Source organism: Chlamydotis macqueenii, chromosome 1 (genome assembly GCF_036417535.1).
Source record: "Chlamydotis macqueenii isolate bChlMac1 chromosome 1, bChlMac1.mat, whole genome shotgun sequence".
Classification (NCBI taxonomy): Eukaryota; Metazoa; Chordata; class Aves; order Otidiformes; family Otididae; genus Chlamydotis; species Chlamydotis macqueenii.
The window spans coordinates 13397083-13411263 of record NC_141556.1 but is presented as its reverse complement, the minus strand read 5'-3'; the positions used below and the strand labels follow the sequence as shown (position 1 = coordinate 13411263).

The 14181-nt window shown below is 38.6% G+C and overlaps 1 protein-coding gene across 2 annotated transcripts in view; it reads left to right on the top strand.

Annotated features, from left to right (window-relative positions):
• Positions 1 to 14181, top strand: part of RSBN1L (round spermatid basic protein 1 like) — a 48190-nt gene that overhangs the window by 16293 nt on the left and 17716 nt on the right. Inside the window, exons 3-4 of one of the 2 annotated variants that reach the window (XM_086745882.1) lie at positions 5226 to 5486; positions 5805 to 5869. In XM_086745882.1, the coding sequence (XP_086602008.1) occupies positions 5226 to 5486; positions 5805 to 5869 (326 nt within the window). Of the gene's footprint in view, positions 1 to 5225; positions 5870 to 14181 lie in introns of both variants that reach the window. The other variant, XM_086745874.1, reaches the window with a different exon arrangement.

The window sequence follows — 14181 nt, the reverse complement described above, 5'->3', positions numbered from 1 at the left end:
AGTTGGCCCACTTCTACAGCCTCTCAAGGTCCTTCTCATTGGCAACTTGACCCTGTGGTGCCTTGACCACTCCTTCCAGTTTTGTATTACCCGCAAACTTGCTCAGGGCATGTTCTGTCCCGTGATGCCAACCATTAATGAAGACGTTGAAGAGTACTGGCAAAAGGTATCAATGTCTGGGTTACTCCAGTAGTGACTGTCCTCCAGCTGGACTTTGTGCTGCTGATCACAACCCTTTGAGCACAGCAGTTAAGCCAGTTCTTGGTCCACCTCTCTCTTTGCTTATCTAGGTCATGCTGCATCAGTTTTTCTGTGACGATGTTGCTTATTTAAGTAGACTATGTTTTTTATCTGTTATTTTCAGACTCTGCTTTTGAAGTTAGGAAAGTTAGGAACAAATTCTTGATATATTTTTCTGTTATCTTGTTTGCTGTATATTTTCCTTTACAAACAAAAACCTGAAACCCGCAAAACATGACATTATCTCTAACACGTTCATACAAGGTCAGAGGCACGGAACCCTACTACATCACTTACTATACGCTGTGCACAGCTCCAAGTAACTGTATTAGTAGCTGTGACAGCCTAAAACCTGTGTTGATCTGATCTCAAGGTATCAGCTTAGACCATGAGGAATGCTTAAGCTGGTGACTTCCTGTGAAAAGAACAGATGTGGCTTGTCTCTGCCGGGCATGAAAGGAAGTTGGTGGTTGAGATACTGGGCAATACTTAACTGCCTCAACAGTGAGGTTCTTCAGGTCTTGTTTGCGTACCAGCTTTTTTTTTAACTCTGTGTCCTCATTCTGTTGTCATTAAGCAGATAAGGTGGAAGCTGCAAAGACAGCAAGTCTTACTACACAGAGCTAATAAGTGATATCTAATCAGGATATTGGGCCTCAAGTCGTGACTTATTTTCGAGCTAAAATAAACAAGCATGTGCACACGGGCTGTGTTAGAACACCTCGGCTATTTTGAGCCAGTTGAGTAGCAGAATAGGTTATTCTCACAGAGAACAGTGCTACAAGTGCATTAGGTGTCTTACCCCTATTTCGTAGATCTGATATGCTGTTGGTCATCATCACATTTTCGATTTTCTTAAGATGGTGGTGGGAAGTGTAGAGGCTATGATTGGTTTACCAGTATCCTGCAAAATTTACTCGTATTTCAGAGAAGGAAGGGAGCATGTTGAGAGAGCAGTTATTGGGAGCAGTCAGATGCTTTCCACTGTTTGAATACTGTTCAGAACAGCAGCTCTGGATGTCTTTCATTGGCCTCCAAAATCTGACTGGATGTGCTTGTATGTGCTGTGAAGTTTGTATAACATTTCCTGGTTCCTTCTGCTGATCTAGCTTTACATCCTGGGGGCTGAGGGCAAGAGAGCAAAGGCAAAAGTGCTTTAAGATGCAACTTCTTATATGTATCAATGGTCAGTGCCTTTGTCACCCTTCATCTAAGGATATCTTCTTCCTGTGAAACAAAAACTAAGGCCAGGCCTTTTTGTTATTGCTGAGTATGTGCATACATGAACAGAATGAACACAGATTTCCTTTCTTCTAATTTATTTAAAAATACAGTGCAAGTTTTATAACTCCATTCTCATGCAGATATTGCTAGCCAAATAAAAGCAGAAGCAAAATTAAAATTTTGCTGTTCTTTAGTCTTTTAAGTTCCAGTAAAGTGTGAGCTCAGTCTGCTTTTTAACATCAGATCAAGGGGAAAGTTCCTGCAATGGTCTAAGGGTGGTGAGAGTTTTTCTCCCCACCCTCTGCCCCTGTTATTCTTCATTCTTGGACTCCCAAAGCAGTTCTCTGACTCGCCTTAACTAAAAGACTTTTTGAATATAAGTGAAAATTCTTACTTCTGTCTCGTTTCTAAATCACACAGTGGAAAAAGTTTTTTTGTTTAAAGGGTTTCAGTAGCTGTGATTGCCTAAAGGCCTCTCGGAACACACCGACAGAAGATGCCATGCACTTCAAAATGGCTACTGGCTTGGCTGGAATTAGAATCCAGCAGTTGTATGTACTTGTATGTATGTACACACCCTTATTGTGATTGCTGGTGAGGACTCTCTGAGACACTTGTCTTGAAGGCTTTGGGTTGTGAGTGCATGCCTCAATGGTGACCACTTGAGAGGTGAAATAAGTTAGCTTTCATCAAGCACTGTACTGCTGCAGCCGAATCTTGCCTGAAACAAAGCTAGTTTGGATCTCTCAGTCTTACAGTGTTTGGATCTTTATTTAGCCTTTTGGATTGCTTGCTTGTACTTTCACCGAGTTCTGTATGTCTGCTGTGAGGCAACTTGATTACTGCCCTAGGGAGACACTGAAGGCAGCTGTTCTTTTTTTTTTTTTCATGTCTGTTAGCCAAGTGTCAAAGCAGCATTATTGGTTTTGGAAGAAGCAGCACATTTTACTTTAAAGTATTTTGATATATGCAGCAGAGGAGTGACTGAATGAGTGTTTCTGCTCCTCTCTACAGCTGTTGCAAAAAAGGAATAAGATCAAAGTACTTCATTGGGCATTGCTTATAGTTTGCTGAAATGCTGGGATTGCTAAATCCTTTTGCTACTGAAGTCTTTGCAACTTCTGAGCAGCTTTAAACACCTGCTTCAGAATTGTTGTAGTTCAGCCCCATTTGTGACCAAGCTGTGCAGTCTCTCTCTCGCTCCCTGCACCTTCTGAGGGAATAGGGAGAGGTAATATAACAAAAAGGCTCAAGGTCTGAGATAAGGACAGAGATAATTAAAGTTACTGTTATGGGCAAAACAGACTTGACTTGTGGAAAACTATTTATTATTTGTTATTATTGTTAAAACCAAAACAGGATAATGAGGAAGAAAACAAAAACAACCTCCCCCTACCCCTTCGTCTTCCCAGCCTTAACATTATCTCTACCTCCTTCCTCCCCTTGAGCAGCACAGGGGGAATAGGGAATGGGGGTTATGGTCAGTTCATCACTTGTCACTTGATGCCGCTGCTTCCTGGTTGGGGGAAGAACTCCTCACGTTCCCCCCCTGCTCCAGCACGGGGTCCCTCCCAAGGGCTACAGTCCTTCATGAACCACTCTGGTGTGGGGTCCTTTTCCACAGGGTGCGGTCTTTTCAGAACTGCTGCCCCAGCAGGCCCTCCATGGACCACAGCCTCCTTCAGACATCTGCCTGCATCGATGTGGGGTCCTCCATGGGCCACAGGTGGATCTCTGCTCCTCTGTGGGCCTCCACGGGCTGCACCACGGGCTGCAGGGGAATCTCTGCCAGGAGCAGCATTACTCCTCCCCCTCCTTTTTCACTGACCTTGGCATCTGCAGCTGTTCTTCTCACAAGAAATTATTCACAATCAGCTCAGGCAGGCAGATGCCTCTCAGGTTCTCATCACATTTCATCTCCTCTCCACTCCTTGCAGCCAGGCTGGGCCAAGTAGAGCCCAGTCGGCTGCCCAGCAGGAGGCCAGGGGGTGAGGGTTGCAGGGCCCACAAGGCTTGTGCCTCCCCTTCTCTGCCCCCCACTTAACGTCTTCACATCTTCTTATCATTTCCTCCCCCCCCCCCCCCCCCCCCCGTTTTTCTCTGTCTTAAATACGTTATCACAGAGGTGTTATCAGGGAACATTCAGCTACCAATTGGCTCGGCCCTGGCCAGCAGCTGGTCCTCCCTAGGCCCAGCGAGTCCACTGGACAAAGGGAAACAACTTCTAGCAGCTTCTTACAGAAGCTACCACCGTTGAACTTGGTTAGCTGGAAGTGAAATTGTGCTCATAGAGTATGCTATGTTAAACCTGGGTTAGAGAGAAGGGAGTCTTTGTAGCTCTTAACTGTGTGGATTAGGTTGAGAAATCCTAGAGCCCACGTCCTTGTTTGGGCTAAGTGATGAGGTAGTGGCCTCAGGGCACTTCTTCCCCCTACAAGATGAGAAAATAGAAGCTAGAGGGTTAACTAGCTTGCCTGCCTCCACTTCAGAAATCCCAGACATATGTAGCTGCTGTTGCAAACCTCAGGAGGCTCAGAGGCAAGTGTCTTAATTGCTTATTCTCCTTTGCAGTATCTCTGTACCTTCCATATCCAAACTTCTTCATTATCAGCAAGAACGTGTGATTCCATGCACCAACAGTTGTGATCTTTTCTTTTTCTTTTATTCTTTTTTTTTTTTTTAGGGACTCTTGCGAATTACTTGGGCTGAGGATTGCAAGCTGAAAATAGTCTACTACAGCATAGTAGTAGAGACTGGCTAACTCTAGTGAATTTGAGATTACTTAGAAATAGTTTATTTCATTGCAAGACTAAACTTATAAACTTCTGTGTTGAAACCTGATGATCTTGAATCACTCATAAATATAATTTTGTGCTGTGACATGCCCAATAATCTGATTTATCAAATAATGAAGTCATTTCAACTGCTAGACTTTAGGGCAGTGTAGTGGCAGAAGTTTTTTTGGCTACTGCATTTATTACTTGCAAAAAAAAACAACCCTGAGAAGCACTTGGAGAAAAACACTTCAAAATGAGGGAGGGAGAATGTTTACCTTGGGAATCATTTGAATGCCTTATCCCCAAATGAGTATTTTTTGGCTTTGTCATTTCAGTTTGTTTTCAGTTCAACTTGCATATTATATAAACTTGAAGATAATTTCTGTTTTGTGAGGGTTTGGTTTTTGGTGGTTGGTTGGGAGTTTGTTTGAAGTTTTTTACTTATTTTGTTTAAATTTTTTATAATAAATATGGGGTCGGTTTTTACATTTTTTCTATATGTATTTCAACAAAGTTTGGTTCTGGAAGGATGGCCCTGTAAAGCCATCTGACAAGGTCGGTTCTGGCAGTGGCATCTTATGAACAGCTTGCTGATGATGGTTGATATTCATTGACTGTTTGTAAACCTCTTGTTTGGCAATGTCTCTTTTAACAGCTGTCATACCATGTCTCTAACCTTTCTAATACAGTAATTGCTGATGACCAGTTAAAGAGTATGATTAAGGAATGTGAGTCGTCATGAAAGCCTTGGGAAACCTGTGTTTTTGTGACACCCCCCCCCCCCCCCCCCCCAATTTGTCAGTAATGATATAAACATGGCAAGTGTCTCTTACTATTAATTTTTAATACATGTTATCACCCTCGGTATTGGTCTCTGGTCTTTGTGTGCCACGGTGAGGGTTTTGGTAATTTTGAATCCTGATCTTTTAAATACATATTTTATATATAAAGATAGTTAAGAGATCTTTTTTTCCCTCTTAACAGGTGGGAAGGAGAAACCAAAAATGAATGCAGAGGAGCTACAGATCAAAAAAGTTAAGAAGAAAAAGAAAAAGAAACATAAAGAGAATGAGAAGAGGAAGCGTCCAAAAATGTACAGCAAATCCATTCAGACTATCTGCTCAGGATTGGTTTCTGATATTGAGGATCAGGAAGCCAAAGGCATCATAGATGATCATCTTAAGGATTTCATTGGGAAAAATATGGATCCTAAGAAGGACTGTGAGTCCAAGATACCAGAGAACAGTGAGTTTCCATTTGTCTCGTTAAAGGAGCCACGGGTTCAAAATAAACTCAAAAGGTTGGACACATTGGAGTTCAAACAGCTGATTCATATTGAGCACCAGCCTAACGGAGGTGCATCAGTTATCCATGCCTACAGTAATGAACTCTCCCACTTATCTCCTGTGGAGATGGAGAGATTTGCAGAAGAGTTTGTAGGTCTGGTTTTTAGTGAAAATGAAAACTGTGCAGCTTACTATGTAATGGGTATTGTTCATGGGGCAGCTACTTATTTACCTGACTTTTTAGACTACTTTTCGTTTAATTTTCCCAATTCACCAGTGAAAATGGAGATTTTGGGAAAGAAAGATATAGAGACAACGACTATGTCAAATTTTCATGCTCAGGTAAGAGGTTATACATTTTACTTTCTAAAGTCATGTAATGGTTTCAAACAACTGTGAATGGGTTATTTTAGAATACAGTTACTATTACCTGTGCTGTGTGGATGATGCAGAAGACTAGAAACAAGGAAATTCTTTAAGTTAGTTCTGCAATATTCAAGATAAGGAGCCTATTAACTGAGACGTGAAGCTGTATTTTATGGGGGAAGCAAAGTGTTTTGCATGCGTGTGTGTGTGTAGATTTCTTTGGATTTGTTTCTGTAGCTGAAGCTTAACCCTGAGCTTTGGATGGTTAAAATGATTTAGCTATGTCTATCCGGGTGTCTGATCTGTAGTGTATATGTATGAACTTCTTCATAAAACTGAAATGCTTTAATACGTTAGAACAATGTTATACGTAGAACCTGTGTAGGACACAGTTAATTAGTTTCATTTGTAGTTCAAGGCTTTGAAATCCATTCTTAAAGGAGAAGTTAATAGTGGTTAATGTAGCTACTACTTTGATCGTTATGCTTTCACATTTCCCCCCAGTTAGTTGTATTCTCTTGAAAGCTGTTAAGTAACTTGGCAAAACGGCAGACAGCTTTTGAATGTCTTGGTTTTTTTTTTTGTTGTTGTTGTTTGTTTGTTTGTTTTTTTTTTTTTTTTTTTGTGGAGAGAAATGACTGTATACTCTCTTAACAAAAGCTACTGATTAAGCATCACCTCTGATATTTATTAAGTTGTTGCAGAAGATACATTACTGTTGCATATAAATGGCTTATATTTCAGGTGTTTTACGTTCGGGGGGGAAAAAAAGAATTCTAACTTTCTTAGATTGCTACCTTGGTGATGAGGGTATTATGTAAAACCCATACAGATATTCTGAAACAATTTATGAAGAAACTCAATGCTGTTTTTCATTACATCAACTTTTGCTCACAATTGCCTGTGGAATTCCCTGTTTGTGAATTTAAATGTTCTATGGAACACCTTTAAACTATTTTAGTCTTCACTTTTTAGACAATGTGATGAGTTCATGTGTAAGTTATGCTGTTATCTCTGAGAAACATACTTTTGTTTTCTTTGACTATATAAACATGTGTGTGGAACACTATTGCAGTTATGGACAAGTTTCAGGTGTCTGTTATCCACAAGAATATGCAGAACTGAAATGTTGCTGCAGGAGAATATTTGCAGTACTGGTTGAGAAAACATCCACTGCCATGGAATATGAATATCCTATGAAACATATGCATTAATTGTTTTCACTGTGTTAACTGAATTGTAAATTTATTAGTAAAAGTCACAGAACATAATATGGGTGGCTACCTAGAGCTGCTCTGTTTTAGGTAATTTTATTTAAAAAAAAATTGATCTGTCCTAGTAATTATGTTCTTAAACTCCAGCCTGTTGTCTTGGGCAGCGTTCATGCAAGCATAGCTGTGTGCTACTACCTGTCCTAAAGAAATAGTTACAAAAAGCCCAAATTTTATTTTTGTGAAACATCGTGGAGTTATTTTACTGAAATGATATTACAATGGTATCATCAGTATCTATAGTTAAATCAATCCCGTGGTCATTGTTTTTGAGATAATAATTTCCCAATTTCCTTTAAGTGAAGGAGGAACAGAGAGAGAATATAATGGATGAAAGAAGCCAAATTGTGTTACTGTAGCATTCAAATGGTCAACTTTATAGTCTGTCTTCTAATCTGTATTTCAGTTGGCTGGAGATTTAGTTCTAGTATCTTATTTTCCTTTGTCTTCTCTCAGTTTTTCAGTTAGTCTTTATAGCATTTTGTCACTTGTCAGAGTTTGGTTGCTTGACAGAAAATGCTTGGCTCCCTGTGTTTTTGCTAACATAAAGGGTATAGTGTGTATAAGTAATGTATACAGGCATAAACCAGACTTACATTGTCTTCTGTGCAGCATCGCTGGTTCCTGGAGCATTTAAGTCAGTATTTTGGTTGCGTAACTATTGATTCTATTTTCCCTTATTATTTCATAATTTTTTGCTTATTTTGTCTTACTCAGGTGATCTGCTGCATTGGAAAGGTTTTGTTAGCTTAGGATTCTCCTTTCTCAGCGGGGCAGTATCAAAGATGTCTAGGAAGGCGTATAAGAGTCTAATAGTAATTGTGATACTGTGTCAGAGTGCTCATCCTCCACGGCTACGACAGGACCTTTTTAAATCTGAGAGTTGGCAATTTTGTGGATTTAACCTTCAGCTGTATTTTTTTGTGTGTGTGTGAATTTCTGATTTGTTAGTATCAGCTACCTCTCTTTTGGTTTTCTGCCTCATCCTACCTTTATAAAAGTATTAAATGATTGCATAACTTGTTACGTTTTGTGCAGATTGATAACATTCTCCTGTCTCGTGGAGTTCTTTGTGAATCTTAAAGTGATTCTAACGTGCTGTTGCAGTATATTTTAGTGAAATTTTAGATGTGACTTTCTGTTCCTACGTTGCAAAAGCTCAGTGCTGCTGTGTTCCCTGTTGTCCTGAGCTGCCTGAGCAACGTCTAGCAGTTGTTTAGCCTCGGTTAAGAAGTGATCTGTTTTCTGATGTCTAAGCAGGAACTTAATTTTGTCAAGTCTCCCTTGAGTATCTCAGCCTTCTTTAGCCCTAAGAAACTTGGGCATTGCTTTGCTAATTTTAACTGAAACACTGAAATGAGACTCACTTTAGTCCATGCGGTTCTTTCGTTGATTTTGAGAACTCATTTTGTAGTACATGTAATCAGTCTGGCAAATGTTAGTATTTAAAAAGATCTGAAAGAGTATTAAAAAATAATAAAAAGGAGGGATGAGCTAAGCCTGAAATGGAAAGTATTATGGAGTATTTTATCAGCTTTTTTTTTTTTTAATTTCTCAAGTTGATTCTTTCAGTACTAGTCAATAAGCTTCCATGTCTTATTTTGCAGCAAATGAGTTTTTTTCATTTTAAGTAATGTGTATTTTAAAGTAATTGAGTTCTGTGGTAAGAGGCAGATTCCACAGTAAGTTCTGTTGACAAAATCAAAACTGTTGGAGTTGTCCTAAATCTAACTGGAAAGTCTGTGTCTCTCCAGTAATTTAGTTTTCACAATTGTAGAGTTGAAAATGAACTCCTCTTGGCTTCCCAGTACACCTGTGTCATTAGATTAGAAGTGGTTAGAAGCTGGTGAGAATAGTTACAGCAGGCACAGGAGAGAGGAAGTTTGTGTTGAAACTTGTTCTGTCTCATCAGAAAGAGCTTTTACTTTTGAGGGGAGAGGAATTGGGAATTTTTTTATCATCTAGCTTGGGCCTTTGTTTGAGTACTACTTATTTCTTAAAACTTTTTAGGTTAGTGGAACAGCTTTCTTTATATGTACTCCGAGTTTAGAAATACTTGCAAATCTACTCAGCTACTTTTTACTTTTAAACCACATGTACCTCATACTACTTTTTTTTCTTTTTCTTTTTCTTTCTTTATTTTTTTAAGTCAGGGGTTTGGTATCAGAATAAGGTATTTTGAAAGTTCTAGCATTATTCAAAAGCAATCCATTATCATTAAAGCTTTAATTTTAACAAATATACCATTTCCCAGTTGGAAGTGTCTGTAAATACAATCCCAAGTATTTTTACTCCAGTTTGTGTATCACTTCATGTTTCACCTTGCAGCTGAAATCCTCAAATAATATGATGGATAGAGATTTTTAAAAGCAAGATCACCTATTTTTTTCTGAATTCTGGTGACATAAAAACAATGAAGCAGTTGATAAAGAATTAAAAATAAAATTAAAATAGCATAAATTAGATGCCTTCATGGAAAAGGATCCTGTGAAAGCAAAGTAGCTATTATGCTCTTGTAACTTAGGAAGATCTATTATGATGCAGTCTCAGATCCCGTCCAAGATGCCAGTACAAACCTCTAGGGTTTTGTTCAGGTTTGTTTTTTTATTAATACAGAATATGTGACCAAAAAGAGCAACATGTGACTGTCATTTCATATTTATTGGCTGAAACTCTCAAGACGCAACCTGGAAAGGTAACTATTTTTGAAGTGGAAAACAAATGAGTGTGCTTTGCAGATTTCTAATGTCATTCCAAGTGAACTTATTCTTTGTTCAATGTTATTGAGTAAGTAAGAACTTTTTTTTTTTTTTTTTTGCTTGGAAGACAATAGGTTGCCATTATCAAAGAGTCTCTTACACATAGTCTTACGAATTGGTTAAAAAAGCATGGGGCAATGTATATATATGCTGTAACAGAGCTAAAATTCAATATTTCTTCATTCAGAAGTGGGGATGGGGGGCGAAAGAGGCAGCTATGCTTTGGGGAACTTGTGTAACAGCAAACAGTTGCTGAAAAACATTAAAATGTTTTAATAACCAATGAAGCATTCAGAGAGCTTAAAAGCATGGAGTGACTTCTATTGAAAGCAGAATTCTACTGAAAGCTACTGAAACACAACTGAAGAGACATATAGTTCCAATATAAAGAATTATTTCAAGAACACAGGAAAAACAACACAATATATAGAAACAGGCACTGTACACATTTTCAATGATAAGAAAAGGAAACTAACCAGTTATTTCAGATTTTATTTAAAGAAAAATATTTTCAGCAATTTCTCTCAAATACTAGAAAAGTAAATATTTTCAAGCAAGCAGGACTTCACAACCTAGAAAAGGAGTAAACAGCAAAAACCTCTGTAAAAGACAAACATTTAAGAGCTAAACAAGGAGGACAGTAAAGAGAAGCTAGTAGTAAAAGGCGGCTGAGAGAGAACGGGAATGAAAAACTATGTCCACAACTTTAAGAAGTGAGGACAACTACCCATCTGAAAAGTCCAACACATACAAGAGCTATAATTACTATTGCATTTCTTCCTCTAAAATACTTAAGTTATTCTTTCTACTGTCTGAATATCCAGTGTCCTTCACAGTTAACATAGGCAACATGGAATAAGTTATTTCAGACTGGGGAAAAAACCCAACCAAAATTATTTCTCTGAAGATGCAGACTGCCTGCCGTTATGGAACAGGGCTGTTTGTGTAGTCCTACACTCAACCTTGAGCTACCTCTGGCATAGTAAACTAATATAACTTGATAACTCAGCAATGAAACCACTCACTCAGGGGGAGGTTAAGTTTTTTGCTGGATTAATAAAACAAACTGGATTACTAGTTCGAGGAGCATCAAAGCGTGGCACAAGAACACACAACTGGGAGGACGGAAGCAATGAGGATGTTCTCTTTTAGCAGCAACAGGTGCTAGATTGGCTCTGACAATTTGTCTAACTGCACAGTGAGCAGTGTAAAATACAGGTGACTTTTCCTAAACTGCATAGGCATAGTGATGAGTATTCTTACACGCTTGACAGTGTGAAGGCAGCAAGCTAAAAAGAAGCAAAACTGTAATAAGTCAATGAGAACTCAAAACACAAAACAGGTTCTTCAGAGCTGGAAGAGGATAAACATACCATCTTAAAGGAAAAGGTGTCAAGAGGAGCAAGGCATAGAGGAGTTAGAGACCGTTCAGCCTAACTTCATTTTCCAGAAAAAAGTTAGCTAGATACTCCTGTCTTAACCACCTATAAAACAAATATGGACATATAAAAAAAAAAACAAAACAACCCAAAAAAACAGTGGGCAGTTCTCATTTGTCCATGTTCACATAACTGTCAATATGAGAAGACTGATTCTGTGGCACGTAGCAAGGATCTTTCCTTTCAAAACTAACAGGATGTCTCATAAACTGGAGAAGAGATCTGAATATGCAGGACGTAATTCAGTCTGGAAAAAAGCAAAGAACTACACAGAGATATGTATAGTTAAACTGCATTAACGTGAGAAGGGGAGTAACTCACTTAAGAGGAGCTACTGCTACAGCAGATCGCAAACTGCTCTGAAAAAGGTAGGAATAGATAACAAAGAGCAATAATTTGCAAGACAGTTGAAGCAGTCTTCTCATACTACTTGACAACAATACATCAGGCAGACACTGTCTATTTTAGGTACTGTATTTTAAGGAAAATAGAGATGACTGAAGAAAGCTTAAGGGGGGAGCAGTAAGTCTGATAAGGGTGTAATGGTAGACTGAAATAACTCAGATTACTTCATCTAGGGAGGCGGGGGGAAAAAAGGAGCTGTTAAGCAATCTTAAAATACAAAGAAAACTGAAAGAAAAGCATAAGCTGTTTGCCTTGTCGATTTGTACAAAGTAAGAAGGAATGCTACATTGCCTCTTCATGACTATAGTGTTTGCGATAACAGCTTTAGAGGAATAACAGTGAACATGAAGCTGGATGTTTTAAGTTCTAATACAAATGTGTAAGTGCATTGTGTGTGCACTTGTGTAGTGAAATGGAAACCTGCTATTCCCTCTGACCTTCCAGCATATTTTTATGCTGATTTAGTGTTTTTGTTGTTTTTAGTGGTCTTTGGTGGGGCTTTCTTTGTGGGTTTCTTGAGATTATTTTGAGGTCAGTGAGTTTGTATGTTTTCTTTTTTGTTTCATAAGGACTGCTTTTTCAGACTTCCTGGTTTTAAAGCTGAAAAGTGAAAGAAATTTAAACCTTTAAAATTCTCACAGGAAAATGTTAGAATTTCAACTGAAAAAAAACCTCAAACCAAACCCTACTACATTAAAAATAGACGTTCAGTAGTGATTTCCTCCAGTTTACATTTTCTTAAATTAATCTCTTGAAATGCTTGGTTTCTCTAGACTGTTCTATCCAATTTGTGTCTTTTTTTTTTTCCCCCGAACAGAAAATTGAAACATCTTTAAAATACAATATCTAAAATGTTTCCTTTAAGAGGATTAATTTTACTTTTGTCATTGGTCAAACATCAATGGAATGTTTTTGGTGTTTTCACACTATTACTTAGTAGCAGTCTAATTTTGGAGTGAGTGAAAATTAATTTTGTTTCCTAGCTAGTTCTCCCCTCTAAGAACAAGCTCACTTTTTTAGATATGTCTTTCTAATTCTTCTGAGATAGTATCATTTAAACAGCAACCCCTGAACTGAGTCTAGAGTTTAGGATGCTGTAACCCAGTCTGTAGAAGAGATGAGATGAGTCACTTTTCTGCCAACAGCTGCCTCCTCTTCCAGATTCCCTCTTGTTGTTTTTTTGTTTTTTTTTTTTTTTTCTGATCAGGCATTTGTCTTTATGGCCTATGTCTTTGTTTAATTCTTATTTATATAATTTTCTAAAATAAATAAGTTAATAAATTATTCAGGTAATTTTTGAATTAAAATCAAATCAGTTCCTTAAGCTGGCTCCCTTTCTGCCTTTGGAAGACCTAATGCTAGCAGGAGACAAGGGAAAAAGAGGGAGCAGATCTTCCCCTTTCATCACCAGGATGGGTTTATTTTCTGCTTATACTGGGTCTGGAATGGGTTAGACTTAATTTTCTTCGTAGCAGCCTATTACGGGGCTGCATTTTTGATTTGTGACTAAAATTGTTGACAACACACTAGTGTTTAGGCTGTTACTGAGCAGCATTTGCACAGTGTCAAGGATTTCTCTTTTCCCCATTTTGGACCCTCTGGTGAGTAGGCTAGGGTGGGCAAGAAGATGGGAGGGGAGGCAGCTGGGACGGCTGACCCAAACTGACTGCAGGGGTGTCCCACACCATATAACATCACGCTCAGCAATAAAAACCTGAGTGGGGTGAGTGTTGGTCTGGAAGGTAGCTATTGCTCAGACTGGCTGGGCATCAATCTGCTTGAGGGAGGTAAAGAGTGGTGAAAAACACTACTTGGTGTTTTTTCCACTTTTCTTCACTTTCCTCTTTTTTTTTTACTTATTAAATTTGTCTTTATCTGGACCCGTGCATTTCCTTGCCTTTCCTGTTCTCTCCCATGTCTCTCACCATTGCAGAGGGCAGGGGTGGGAGGGTGAGTGAGCAAGGGGCTGTGTGGTACTTAGATGCTGCCTGGGCTTAACCCACCACGGCATTCTTAAATGCTCAGACATTTCATTCTGTGTGTTTAGATTGATATGACTCTGAATATGGTCCCAGAAGAAATCACTCATAATGTGTAACTTTGACATTATCTTAGCATTATTTTTTTTGTATTTCATCTCTCCCAGGCTGTATCTTGAAAAGGAATCTGTTCTACCTGGTGAATGAAGGGAACGTAATTTATGAGGAGAGCTAGGAGTGAATTGGATGGTCAAATGATACTTTAAAATGTTGAGCTGATCTTTCAGTTTTAACTTTCAGTGACATTGTCTTTTTGGAAATATAGAAGAAATTTCTTAATTGGTCCACCTTAAGCAAGTATTATGTTGCACTAAGCACTTTGCTGACTTGTATTTCACTGCCAACACATAGTGGTACATAAGCCAGAGAGGAGAG